This window comes from Carettochelys insculpta, chromosome 3 (genome assembly GCF_033958435.1).
Source record: "Carettochelys insculpta isolate YL-2023 chromosome 3, ASM3395843v1, whole genome shotgun sequence".
NCBI lineage: Eukaryota > Metazoa > Chordata > Testudines > Carettochelyidae > Carettochelys > Carettochelys insculpta.
The window spans coordinates 89,881,502-89,895,824 of NC_134139.1; the positions used below are offsets into that span (position 1 = coordinate 89,881,502).

Genomic DNA, 14,323 nt, shown 5'->3' on the forward strand with positions numbered 1-14,323 from the left:
ATCTTTAGACCAAGGACACACAGGGATCTGTGGATTACAGGTTGAAAATTACCAAATTAGACTAACTCTGGAGATGGTGACAACAGGATTACAACAAATAAAGATTTGATATTTATCTTAATATGCAATGAATGGTACAAATTATGTTTAAATCTTTCAGCAGACATTTTATTCAGTGAATTTTGACTTGGTAGACAGAGATAAGAATGTCAGAGCTCATTTTTCCTTGCTAATGCTGTAGATTTTACATGCTCCCCTTAAAAAAAATACCAGCTTTCTATTGCATGCCATTTATTCACATCATAGAAGAAAACAGGATTAAGTTATGTAATAGAGTTGAGGGATTTTGTGTCCCCTTTTTTACTCATTCATATTTACAGACTACCAGATTTTCATTGTCTTGCTCCCTTTTAAAATATTTCTTAATCTTTTTTTCAGCAGATTATGCGTTACAGGCAACAATCTGTACTCCTGACATTCAAGCAATTTCCTTTCCTCCCCCAAGTAAAAATTCCTAGTTTTACTCTATCAATGTAGTGAATCAGTTGAAAGCAAATGATCTAGGGGAGACAATCTAGATAGTTTTGCAGAGTTATGACTTGAGGGGGATGTCCTGTAGATACATTAGTTCTCTGTATGATTAATTGAGATAAAATGTCTATAGATAAAAAGTCTTTGATTTGAATAGCTTTTTAGGTCCCTGTCTTTTTTCTTCACCTCAGGAAACCAGATTTTGTTGAGTAACGCAAGGTTATGAGGTGCATCTGCCTTGATTTATTTCCTCTACAGTAACTGATGATTAAATTAATGTTTTTAACCTCTCTTTTAGATGAAAGAATTTCGCAATAAAATGCAAACAATATTTCCAGCAATTCCTAAAAGTGCAGAGCACTCAGTTGAATGGGAAGACTTACTGAAATCCAAATGAAAGGAGCAGAAAGGATTCAGAATTGTATATTTTGGTGGAAACACTATAGAACTGTGGAAAAATCCCATCTCAAAATAAGAAAGAACATCAGACTGATTTGAATGCATGGAAGTGAGCAAATTAGTGATTGCTAATGCTAAGCATGAGGACGGCAGTTATTGTTTTAACAGCAAGAGAACTGTTGCATGTTTGCTGTTACTTTTTCAGCATTGCCATTGATGTTGAATTGTGGAGAAAACTACTATAAAGGATAACTTGGGCTGAATTTGAAAGAAGAACTTAACTGTATGAAAACATATTTCAGTAAAACAAAGCAAACATCTAAAAATAAATTAATCTTGAGGGGATATTTACCATAAAATATAGTTGCAAACTCGTATCTTCTTTTTCTTCTTTGAGAAAATTCTAGTTGCTTTGGAAAATAAGGAAACACAGTAATTGCACTGACATTTACCTGTCAAGGGGTTGAGTGCATCACATCAGATCAGTTAATATGGTCTGTACAAAAAACTATTACCTCAATTCTTGAAGATAGAAGAGATGCCTAAACATCACCCATGGAGAGAAAGCTGAAAACACACCAAGGATATACAGAAAAGATCTATCTGGTTTTCTCTAGAAATTGAAGGATTGTTTTTCTATAAAATATATTTTTGATCCACTGTCTGTTTTTTTTGGGATGCTGTAATAACAGGTCTAATGGTTTGCACAAGAACCTTTCAGGAATACGAAAATGCTATAAAATAGTGCAGCATCTGGTCTGCCCTATATAACAAACACTTTTCAACTAAGAAACTATGTGGGCAGATATACTTTTCAGCATCTGTGTGGTTCCTATGGCTCTGCTACCTGGCGAGTCCCAAATAATATGTCATTTTTCATGCTGAAATGATCTCATTGTGTGGGTGTAAGCTAAGGAAGAAAAATGTCTAATTCAAATGTATTTGCAGAAATGTAGATCTAAAACAGTTGTAAAACAATCCCTTGCTAAATGCTCAATTATCAGATTTTTTTTTAAATTAATTGTTCAAGGTCCAATTAGTCAGCCATTAAGTTTAATAAATTGCTCTTGAAGTGTAGCCTTTGTGTTTAAACCTTTTCATTCCGAGGAAAGATATTTTTTGCAAAAATCTTAAAGGTCAAATGAATAATAGAGTAGCATGGTTTTTTGCTGAAATAAACCACAAAGATATTATCTTTGGAGAAACTGAAATGTAATAACTGACAGTATTTAAATAGCTTATCCAATGCAGTTCAGTATTAAACAAATCATGGTGAACACACTTTTCAGCACACAAAGATGGCATTCTTTTTTTATTCCTGTTAGTTCATATATTTACTAGCTGCTGTACTGCCTACTGCTATGGCACCTTGGTGCTGAATTGCCAGGATTTAATAAGATGGATGTGCTGTTTGCAAGGCCCAAGACAATAAAGTGCTAAACAAAATAAGTGCATGTTGCATCATGTCCTTAAGATGGCTAGGCTCTGGTTAAACTGCATTCTTACTTCCACATGGCTAACAACATTCTTACGAATAGCCTATCCCATATGTGGTAGTGTTTTTAAAAGGTCCAGAGTCTGCCACCCTGAAGAAGTACTTATATTCTGGATTGACTTCTTCGGTGTTCCTAAATTCCACAGAAGTTACTACTTGTCTCCTCCTAAGCCCTTAGCAATAATCACAGTACTACTAAGGCCCAGTCTACACTACAGGGTTAGGTAAAGGTTAGCTGCCTTGTGTCTACTTACCTGTGGTAGTGCATTTACTTAAATTTGACTCCTGCAGACATAATACCTCTATAGTGCAATTTAGGCCTTGTCTACACTACCTCGGGCCATCAACCTAAGTTATGCAAGTTTAGCTATGTGAATGGCATAGCTGAAGTTGACGTAGTTAGGTGTGTTTACCACAGTAAAGGCACCATGGTAAATTGATGGCTGATGCTCTCCCACTGACTCATCTTACTATTCTTCTTCTGATGGAGTACCGGAGTTGACAAAAGAGTGTGTGGCAGTTGCTTTATCTTGTCTATACAAGACTGTTGACATTAGAAACACTGCTACTGGATTTCAGAAGTCATCCCACAATGTCTCACACTAACAATAAAATTGATACTCCTAATGAGGATGCACACTATCAATGCAAGGCAAGTGTGTGCACCCACAAGTGATTTAATTATTTCAGTGTCTGTATGCTGATGTATGTTAGAGCAACATAATTTTGTTGTGTAGCTATGGCCGAAGTCTACAGACTCCATACATGTCTCTTTCAGAACCATTTTTGAATATTTCTCCATATTAAGTAATATATATCAGATTACATTAAACAGCTAGGAAAATCACAGATACAATTTTTGAACTGTAAATTATGATTACACAGCAATCTGGCACAATGGTTTTAGGATATTAAAGCTAACAAAAATAACTATTGAAAATGAAAAAAATACATAGTTCAATTTATTATGCCAACCATAACTCTGCATCATTTATTCATGTTTTGCCCAATGCAATTCTACTTCTATGGAAATGTCCATGTAAAAGGTTTGTAAATTGGATGACAATCCATGTGACAAATATGGATTCCTCATCTCTTTTAGTATGTGCTGTGGATATAATCCACTGGGTATCCATGCATGGATGCTACTTAAAACCATAATAATATCTCAGAAAGCGTGCATACTTCTGCACAGAAGAGAAGCAGGAAGGCAAGAATTACATAAGTATGGCTAAATGGCAAGGCTCAAGAGAGTTATTCAAACCAAACAGAATTTGGGAAATCTTAATTCTAGTGCAGTAAATAAAATGAAGCATACAGTAGAGCAGGTAATACATAAGAAGAAAATTAGAAGTGCTAATGGATTTCAAAGAACAAGCAGTGTGATAAAATGAGGCCAGATAGGTTGAAGAGGGGAGTGGGAGGCAGGATACATAAGTCCTAGGATGTTAAAGGCCCTCTTTCCTATCAGCCGGGAAAGGGTTATTTCAGCTCAGTTAGGAACACCTGAGTCCAGGTAAGTGCTCTGTCAGACCCTTTTAAAAGTCCCCTCCTTTCTGAAGGGAAGGAAAGCAAGAGGGAGGAGTGAGACCACTCACCTGCTATTACCAGGTTAGCTGCAACTTCTTCAGGAAGCGAGCCTAGGTTCCTTTCCATTGGGAAAACAGCCAAGCCTGTTCTGGCTAAGGGAACACTCCTTAGTCTTAACCTCAGGCTTACCTTGAAGACTCAACCAAAGGAATGCTGACGGGCAAAGGCAAACCTTGCCTGAGTGGGGCTTATTACCCCACGTCCGCCATCGCCAGATGGGAGAAATGCTAAGGCTGGCGAGAGAAAAGAGGTGCCTTGCTACAGTTGCTAACAGTATACAAACAAGCAAGGTTTTTAAGTATCTCAGAATAAGGAAGCCTACAAAAGAATTGGCGGGTCTGGTAGCTCATCATGTTCCTTCTGTTTAAAAAGTTATTTGCTTTTGACTGCTCTCTGCAGCAAAAGCCTAGCCAGGATGGCGAATAAAACCCAGGAAAGAGAGGCAGCCCATTTATAATATCACTTCCTCCAATATAAAGGGCTATAGTGATATAAAGTAGTCTGGATTAATTGTGGAAAGAGTCAGGCTGCCTCAGGGCAGCTTCATTTGTGTGTAAGGGTCTGTCTACACTATGCAGCTTTTAGCAACGAGGCTGTGCTGACACCACCTTGTCACTAAAAATCAGTGTGTGTGAACACTATTTGTCAGCACTTTTGCCAAGAAAATACTTTGACTCCATTATGAGGGGGTTTTGCTTGTGGACAGAGCAGTCATCACACTTTCACTTGCTGCAGCAAAACTTTATCATTCATGGAAGGGGGCAGGTTAAGCATGTATGAGTGATGAAAGTTTTGCCAATCAAGTGCAAGTGTAAACATACCTCAAATCTGTGTTGTCTTCATTCACTTCCATCTTACTCTCGAGACATGCTCTCTCATTAATACAAGTTGCTACAATAAAAGTTACTTCACCCACTTTGTCTCCAATATCTGGGATCGACAAGGCGACTACAACACTGCATACGCCATCAGTAATAAGAATCAACAAATCCTGTGCATGACATATGAAGTCTGTTGATAAAACTAGTATGCACAATCCTGTGTTCTTAGGAAAGTGTGGAGTTACAGGAATTCAAAAACACCGAGAACAGGCAATGTACATCGGGAAAAATTTACATATCGCACAGTCAAAGGATCCTGAAGTGTTTCCCAGGCACCCATCATAGTCAATTCTCTGCAGTAGCATGTGGAAAACGAACATGAAGCATGGTGCTCCTCTGCAGGAGATTGAACTGTTCGATCCATGACATCTGGGGCTCCTTCTTTCCCTGACTAAAGGTCTCATGGGCCCTTAATTGGTAACTTCCACTGATTTAAACCTGCTGAGCTCCTGGCCAGATTCAGGCCATGAAAATGCAAAGAGGCTATATTTAGATTGCAGGGTTTTGTTGGCAGAAGGTTGTGTCAGAAGATGTCTTGCAACAAAGCTTTTCTCAACAGAGCGTGTCCAGACACCAAGGTGCATCAAAAGTGATCCGCTCTATTGACAGAGAGCAGCCAGACTGCCCGGCCACTCTACCAGCAAAACGGCCAGCCAGAGTTCAAGGTCACCAGTTCCTCCTGGGAGCCCTGCTGAGACGCTCACTTAAAGGGACCCGTCCCCCCACCACCCATTTCCTGCCTCTGCTATGGGCATGCCTACCTCCTTGAGGGGCTGCTGCGCCCCACACCACATGCTCTACATGCTAGCAGCCAAGAGGGGTATCTGGCCACAGAAGGGTCCCCTCATAGGTGGCAGGTGGACTGGGAGCTGCCTAGCCCTCCCTGGGGCCCACACACACCCCTGCAGCTTGCAAGACTGCCTGGGGGAGCAGGCGCTGCCTTGCACCTGCGGGCTTCCCTGCGTGCCACGTGCCACATTCCTCAGTGTGTCTGGGGTCAGGCTGGCGCCCTTGTGGCTAGCCCACTTCCAGCTACGGCAGGTGCTGGGAGAGCCCCCCGACTCCATGAGCTTGCAGCAGGATGCTGCCGTGTCTGGACGCTGTCTGCTGGATCCACATGGCACACACTACCGCTGTGTGTGGTTCCACATGCTGGGACCTCAGAGTGAGGCTCTGTGCAAGCCAGCCACGCAAAGCTTGCAGCACACCCCATCTGCACCCACCTCCCGTACTCTGGGGTGTATGACACGCATGGTACTCACCGGAGACACCCTTGCCCAGCTCCAGCAATGCCCGGGAGGTGGCCTGGCAGGGACCGGGTCCAGGATGAGGGTTAGGGCAGGGATGCTGCCGCCTCCTTCTCCTCCTTCTATGGTGGGGGGACCTGGAGCCCCATGTCAAGGCTGAGACATGGAGGTGATGTGTTCCCCAGCCCCTCCCCGGATGTTGTTGAGCTCCCTGTAGTAGGGGCATGTTGCCAGTCCTGCCCCAGACCACCAGGCAGTATCCTGGGCCCACACATAGCCCTGCTGAAGTTCTTTTACCTCGCCTGGACCTGCTCCAAGGTACAATAGGGGTGGCCCTGTTTGGCCAGGGTGGTGGCTATTCTATTATAAATCTCCACATTTCTGTGGTGAGCCTTGAGGTCCCGCAGGCAGTCCTCCTCTGCCCACAAGTCCAGGAAGGCCTGGATTTCTGTCCCACTACAGGAGGGGCATGGCATTTGGACCACTGGGGTGGGTCCTGGGACCCCTCAGGCTGCTCCCTAGCAGGCCCTGGGGAGTCTCAGAGGGCCTCTGCCATCGCATCTGGCTGCAGCTGTGAGGGCATTGCAGTGAGCAACTGTAGCTCTGCTGCTCCTGTGCTCTCAGCTTCCTGGCATGGGTTTCCTAGGCTCCCTGCAGATTTAAAAAGGGCAGGAGGCAGGAACTACAGTGTGCTGATTGCTGTGGTCAGGGTGTCCACCTGGGCACCCATGTGGCATCCCAGAGGCCTATTCTGTTGACAGAAGGCCTCCCCAGAATGTCCAGACTAGCCTTTCGTCAACAGATCATAGAATCATAGAACACTAGGACTGGAAGGGACGTTGAGAGGCCATCGAGTCCAGCCCCTGCCCCAATGGCAGGACCAAGTACTGTCAAAACCATCCCTGATGGACATCTATCTAATCTGATCTCTCTCAGCAGTGGCGTTCTTCCTCATGGTGAGCAGGGCACAGCTGTCAACAAAAGCACCATGTTTTGCTGACTTCTTGTCGACAGAATGTGCTTTGCAATCTGGACACTCTGCAAGGTTTTGTCAAAACCTGCAATCTAGACATAGCCAGAGAGCAGACTGGACTGTGGTTTTCCAGGTTTCATTCAAAAGCCCCCAGAAACTGAAACGTGGAGACCCAAAGAAAGATGAAGAGTTGTATCAACACTGCAGAGTTTGAACCTGTTGCTATAGGGATTCAAAATGTTTCAGACCTGATGCACAGGCCAGCAAGTGATCCCATCTGGTTAAAATGGTCTATACAAGCATTTGGAATTAAGCTGACAGAAGTTTTTTGTAATTTGTCTATTTCTTTTATACCAGGGGCATATTGCTAAACATTTTCCTCTCCCATTAACTAATTTAACAGCTAATGTTATTCTTTATGTGAGCACCATCTGTGTACTGTGTTCTGAATGTTCCTGGCTACGGAAGAGCAGAAACTATATGGAATTTCAACTTTGCCTTATTGTGATTATCTTGGGCAGAGGATGACAAACAATCACATTTATCGCCTGGAGCATACTGAATCACCCTATTAACCAGGAAGACATTTTTCACAGACTTAAAAAGGAACAAAGCAGATATTATCTCCCCGGAAGCAATCCATTTCATGTGTGCTGAACACTAGAAATATAAAGAGGGGTGAATGAGACATTTCCCCTTCACATCCAAATTAAGAGGGATTTTAGTCAACAGTGTCTATTTGAGGGGTTAATCCTGAAATCCTCCACTTGCATGCACACAAGAACTTTTGTGAAAAAAACAGAAGAGAGCTTGAATAGAATTAATTTTTACATGAATACAAAATACAAATTTTTTTTGGCTATTTATTACTAGCAAATGGGGCTACTTGTCATTCAAATTTCAAGAGAACAGATCAGATATTCATTATACTGGTAAATAGACGACTTGGACTCATTCCATGCTATGTGGTGTTCTGATAATCTAGGGGCTGATGCAGGACACAAGAATTAATAGTTTAAGTACATAAAATAATATTCCTCGTATGGCTACCTATGCGGCCTTAGGCCACAGCATACTCAATTCAGAGGAAGCAGAACCAACCCTAGGTGACTGAAAGAAATTATATATTCAGAGGCCAAAACTCTTCTAATGCAGTGTTCTGGTTAAGTGAAAGGCATGAACAAGTAAAATTGCATTACATAAATAAAACATTACAGTACAACAAATTTAAACCTTTGAAAAGAAGAAAATATTATTGGAAACCAAATTGACTTTAGCCTTTTCTTCTTAAACCATAGTGAATGATAAGAGTTTAGGGATGAAGGAAAAAAAAACACAAATGATGGAATTCCCATTTTAAAAATTACTAAAAAAAAAAAAAACAAAGGGACAAATTTTAACAATCTGTTTTTTTTTTTAAAAAAATCCAAAGTAAAAAGTAACTAAATAAAAATAACACAGTTTTGAAAAATATAATCATTTAAATAAAGCACATATATTTCCCTTTTATTTTCTCAAACAAACAAATAGAACTGAGTTTAGGACCTCAGCAATGCCAGGTAAACCTGCTTGCTGTGTGATTTTTTTTAATCATTTATCTCAGGAACAATCTGTAGATCCAGGACCACTCATTTAAATCTTGTAGAAGAAACCTAAACAATTTTCTTCGTGAGTGTCTGTGCTTTGGCCTTATTAGCCCTGACCTCATGCTTCACTGCTCTCCATACTTTGTTTCCTTTTATGTGGTGCAGTTGCCCCTCCCACACATGCACTTTTTACTTTGCTTTCCCCATAATTTCCTTTCCCACCCTCTATGTAAAAATAATGTCCACAATTTTTAGAATGTAATAAGTGATTCTAGGCACCTTGATTTTGAATGTCAAACTTGAGAAGCCATAATAGGGGCTAGCGTTCAGAGAAGAGTACTCAGCGCTTTCTGAGAAGTAGGATTCTTCCAAGCATTTCAGATTAGGTACTCAATTAATTGAGGCACCAAATTAAGCTGGTGAGATGCTTGTTCTGCATGTGTCCACGCTTAACACCTCTGGGATTAGTGAGGTTGAGAAACACCTATTAGTCAGGAATGATGGGGACCCACTGGTTTGCAGACGTTTTCCCTGGCAGGCAACAGAGAACATGGTGTGCAATACAAGCCCCACACACCCCTCTTGAGATGCACAAGAACCTGTTCTGGAGCACTGATGTGCCTCTGTATCTGATGTGCCTCTGTATCCTTCCCCCTGCTAGAGGATCTCCATTAATTCTGCAGCCCTCCATAATCACTGTGCAGGGTCTTTGGGAGTACTATGTTGAACGGAGCCTCACACAGACAGATGGGACAGGATAGTGTCACAGGAAGTAGCATAGGAATGTCCCTTTTTGAGCTCTTGTACTATGTGTTCTGACCCCCCAGAGCTCCTGATCATAATGGTTGAGCAGCCACTCCATGTTCCCAATGGTGCCTGTATGACTGTCTTCAGGGCAAGATGGCAGAGAGCTCTGGCACGGAGATGCCTGACACACATACAGAGCCTTCCACATCCTCTGCAAACAGATGGACTTCAAAGACTTCTGCACCTATATCCTTAAGCACATGACAGGTTCTGTCTCCCAACTCCTCCTCAGGGGAAGGCAAGTGGCTTAGCCAACTCCCAATCCTGCCTCAGCCACCCAGCTCCCTTGATGACCTGTACCTCCAACTAGCTGAAGATTTTCAGGCCTCTCTAAAGACTTTCAGATAATTAAGGATCTTTTGTATTTCAAAGCTAATACTTAGCTGAATAAGCTGTCACCATAACATCTGACTGATGGTGTAATCAATAAGGGATGGGAAGATGAGCTACCATAGCGTAACTGGAAAGGTTAATGGTCTCATACAGAAGAGCTTTTTCATCTGTAGTTGCTATGATTGCATGACAAAAAAATGAAACCAGGGAGGAAAGCTTAAGGTTCCTCACTGCCTTCAGTAAGAATTAATCAATATGGAATATAAATCCATTAAATTGAAGTTACTGTAAGTGACTTAGAAAAATTCCAGGTCCAGGTGTTTAACTGATATGCACAGAAAAGTATGCCCTGGTAACTGTAGCTCTGTTTGATATGTATGAGGGTTTTAACATTTTATAATGATAGTGGTTGTACTTAGTTAAAAGCAGCAGTTTAAAAAAGTAAAATCCCAGAAAACACTGTTTTCTCCAACTCCACATTATGTAGCATTTCAGATTTGATACACATTCCTTCCAAGGGTTTGCCGCCTGGTAACATTAGAAGTGTCATTCAGAAAAGATGTTAAATTAAAAAAAAAAGTTGGGTTTAGAGATATAGATAGACATGATTGACTGATAATGAGTGTTTATGTTTAATCTAAAACAAAATCTGGAGCTGAACAGGAAGTGTGGTATAGGAGGGTATTGGGGGATACATTTCTTAGTGAATCCTGAGCAGAAATGCAGAGTATCAGATCTTAAGAGAACATAAAATACTCTAGAAAAGGTAGAGATCTACCCTTAATATATCTACATCTTAATATATTCAGTGTTTTCCTCTGACATAAACATAAGGCTTATTCCCAGGCCCACCAACAAGAGGGGGCAAAGGGATCTGGCACTCCAGCCACCTCTGTTGCTACTTTGGCAGTGGGGAGGCTGGAGTTCTGGGTCCCTTTGAAGTGCTACAGCAGCAGAGCTCTGGCTGTGTGTAGCTGTGAAGGAGTGGGGGTGGGGGCAGGGGCAGGGAAGTGGTCCAGGCAGTGCTGAGAACTGACTGTTTTTGGCCCCACCACTTCTACTCTTGGACCCACTGTTTCTGGGGCACAGAGTCCGGCTCCCTCCCACCTTGCCCCAGGACTTGCAGCAGCTGTCAGTGCTGTTGATTATTCCATATATTTTTACTCAATCTCTGAATTCATTTTGGGTGGAAACCATTACACATTAATGATCAAATATGCTTAAACTGCAGCTCACCTGTTTTCTCTCATTATTAGATGTCTGGTGTGAGGCAGCTATATTACAGAATGTCATTTATAATAGCTTAAGATAATGTGTTAATGTTCTTCCATCCTGCACCACTGTATGGCATGCTCAGTGCTTAATAAAACAATAAACCTAAGCTTAAAGAGGCATAATCATGCAGTTTGGATCTAATATTTTACTGAATGGTAAAGGCCACTATCCTTAATTGCTGGAGTAACTTTGCTTCAGTAAAAATGTAGGAATTAGTCAAAAATACTCTCCAGTTTATAGATTAAAATCCTGAGACGTTCTGATCATCATCAAGCCCCATTTGACTCCAACCTGCATGTTGATTTTTAATAGCTATCATCATTCCACTTTTCCATTATGTTTTATAGAATGGATGATCCCTAATTAGACACCCCTGGCCCCAGGGGATCACTGTGCAAAACTTGAAGGCCCTCTGGAGCGTGTCACTTTAACACCAAACATAAATTACATAGGCATAGATTTAACTAGGTGATTGCTGAAAGAAAATGCAAGAGAAAAATGGAGAGAAAAAGTGATGGGTATCACCATTTATATACATTCTACAATGTGTAGGTGTGTGAGGAGAGCAGTGCTGCACAAGTAATAGATTTAAAAACAGAAATAAATTATTGAGATCATGTGTGTACTTCACTAATTTTAGGTAAATAGCTCTGCCGAGCAGTAGGCCAGGGAGTGATGCGTTCCCTCTTTGTATGTCTTTTTTCCTGCCTCGCAAGTTTCTCTCTCTCGTCACCAGGCCTCCTCTTCACTCTAAGTACTGAGGCGCTACCGAGGCTTGATCCTATCCATTCACAAGTTCTCAGTTGTCCGATACTCTAACAAGCACATACTGGTGGTTCATGGAAAGCTGGATGGTCACACAGTGTTGGCTCTATTTTCCAAATAATAAATTGCATTAAGAAATATACAAACACTTTAAATATTTTTCAGAAATTAGTTTTCCATTTAAACCACTGCAATTGCTGTCGCTGCCACAGGGTACTATGCTACTGCCTTTCGAAGGCACTGGTACATATAGTCAATAATTGGACACAAGACCATCTCTATGTTAAACTGATGAAGAAGTTTGAGAAGCCCAGTAAGAGTTTTTTTCCCATTCAAATAACATTATTTAAGCAAGGAAGGAGGCAACATCTCTTGGCAAACAAACAAAATGCACTTCACTGGAAATTTATTCCTGAAAAATAGGATTATCAATAGTATAGAGTTACATGCAACTTCCTTGGGAACCTTTGCTAAAAAATGCTGCCATAAGGTGCAGTCTAACCCAGCCCACAGGTAAAAACCTTGTTCTTTAGAAGTATTTATATGTTCCCCAAGTCTCAGACTAGGACGATTTTGCCAGGCCTATAAAGGATGAGTTCCATCTAAGATAGAGAAGTTGCCCAACGCTCCTGGAGTTTGCTGACTAAATTTTAACACAGACTTTCCAAGAGCACTTTCAAGCACATCACTTCACCTGACTGTGTTAATGTGTATTGGCTAAGTGCGTATGCAGAAATGCATGTGTGTACTCCATCCACAATAAATAAATAACTTTTCTGGTCAGTTTGGTAACTGAATTTTAAGAAAGTGTTTCTGAGAGACCCTTAGAAGCAAATTTCTTTTCTGATACATTTCTAAAATAAATCTTTCAGGCCAAATAAAAACATTGTGAATGGCTGGTTTTAAATCTCTCTCAACACACCAGTGCAATACAATCTCTTTCCTTCTCATCTACAGCAGTTTCTATCACTGAAGAATTAAACAGTGTTGTATGTTTAAAGTGCATAATCTTGATAGTACAACAAATTTCTGCAAAAAGGCATACTGAAGATGTGCTCCTCACTCCACTGAGGTGCTACTTCAGCAGCTCTTCAGAGATACAAGTTCTGTGCAGAAAACCAGCAACTCCGAAGTTATCAGAACACAAGGCTACAGAAAAAGGGAAATCGAGAATGAAAGTAGGTATGAGGTGCAGTTAGGAAGTTAATTGTTACAATGTATTGAAAAATAAATCTGAACAAAACAACCGAACATGCAATGCTGTCCTGTAATATCTTTGTAATTAACTTTTATTCCCTGGCTTATTTTAAGTTGCTGTGCTGACAGTCAACCACATTATTCTTCTCATTAAAAACAGCTTCATCATCCTCAGGAGATGTTCAGGTCTTTCAATATGCACATTCTGTAACATCCCCATAACTCTAATAATGTGTCTAGTAATATCGAGGCCATGAGTTTTCTTGCATTACTTTTGCAGTATCTATAGTATTCCCCTTCAATTCTGAATATAAAACATCTTCAGGTTTCCATGCATAGACTGAATGGTTTTCAGATGTCCTCATAAAACAGCCATTGCAGCTTCTCGAAAGGGCAATAATTATAATCTCGTGTCCCCATTCATCCTAGAATATTAAACCAAAGCCTTACCTAGCTCTGCCATAACTTCAAGATCTTTAAAAAAAAACTTTGTTGCCCTGTTTATGTTACTTTATATTAACTAAGGATTTGGGTGTAGAATTTATGCCAGCTGCTATTTGCATTTGATAAGAAATATAGCTTTTTCACTGTTTCACATCCATTAGCCAAAGATGATACGCCTGTTACAATGCAGAAACAAGCCTGTAAAAACATAGGAGAGTGCCATTTTTCCACAATGCCACACAAATATATGTCCTCCCACATGTTTGGCTAGTAGTCCATGGCCATAGACACTCAAGATTTCATAACACGGTGTTTTTGGATAGATGAGAATTTAGTTGTTTCCAAACATCCACCACTTTCGGGTTTCCTAAAAGTGTGTCCTGAAATATATTTGGTGATGAGCTTCCAAGGAAATGGGTTACCTAATAAATTATTTTGTCTGTCTTTAAAGGGCTACATGACTTCTGGTTTGTTTTGCTGAAATATACGTGCAAGAATCATCATCCCTTTCTCCTCTTTGAACTTTTTCCTAATTATAATCTAACACAGTCCGTAGCACTTTCTGCCCAGGCCCCCCACCCCTCTCCTGCACCCCATCCCTCCAAGGCCCCTCCACCCACAGCCTGCTCCTGCACCTTCCCTCCTACCCAAATCCCACACCCCAAGCCCACTTCCTGACAGCCCCCTCCCACACTGAATCCCTCATTCCCCGTGCACACCAGCCCAAGCACCTAGAGGGGCCCACAAAATGTACTAGCTCTGCCCCCACCAGGTTCTGAGGCTGGTATGCGAAGGGAATG

The 14,323-nt window shown here is 41.3% G+C and overlaps 1 protein-coding gene across 3 annotated transcripts in view; it reads left to right on the forward strand.

Annotated features, from left to right (window-relative positions):
• The window catches only part of TMEM242 (transmembrane protein 242), a 55,922-nt gene extending 51,002 nt beyond the window's left edge, over nt 1-4,920 (forward strand). For 2 of the 3 annotated variants that reach the window (XM_074988701.1, XM_074988699.1), the window contains exon 4: nt 830-4,920. In XM_074988701.1, coding sequence (XP_074844802.1) covers nt 830-928 — 99 coding nt within the window. In that variant the 3' untranslated portion in view covers nt 929-4,920. The remainder of the gene's footprint in view (nt 1-829) is intronic. The other variant, XM_074988700.1, reaches the window with a different exon arrangement.
• Nucleotides 4,921-14,323: the final 9,403 nt, after the last annotated feature.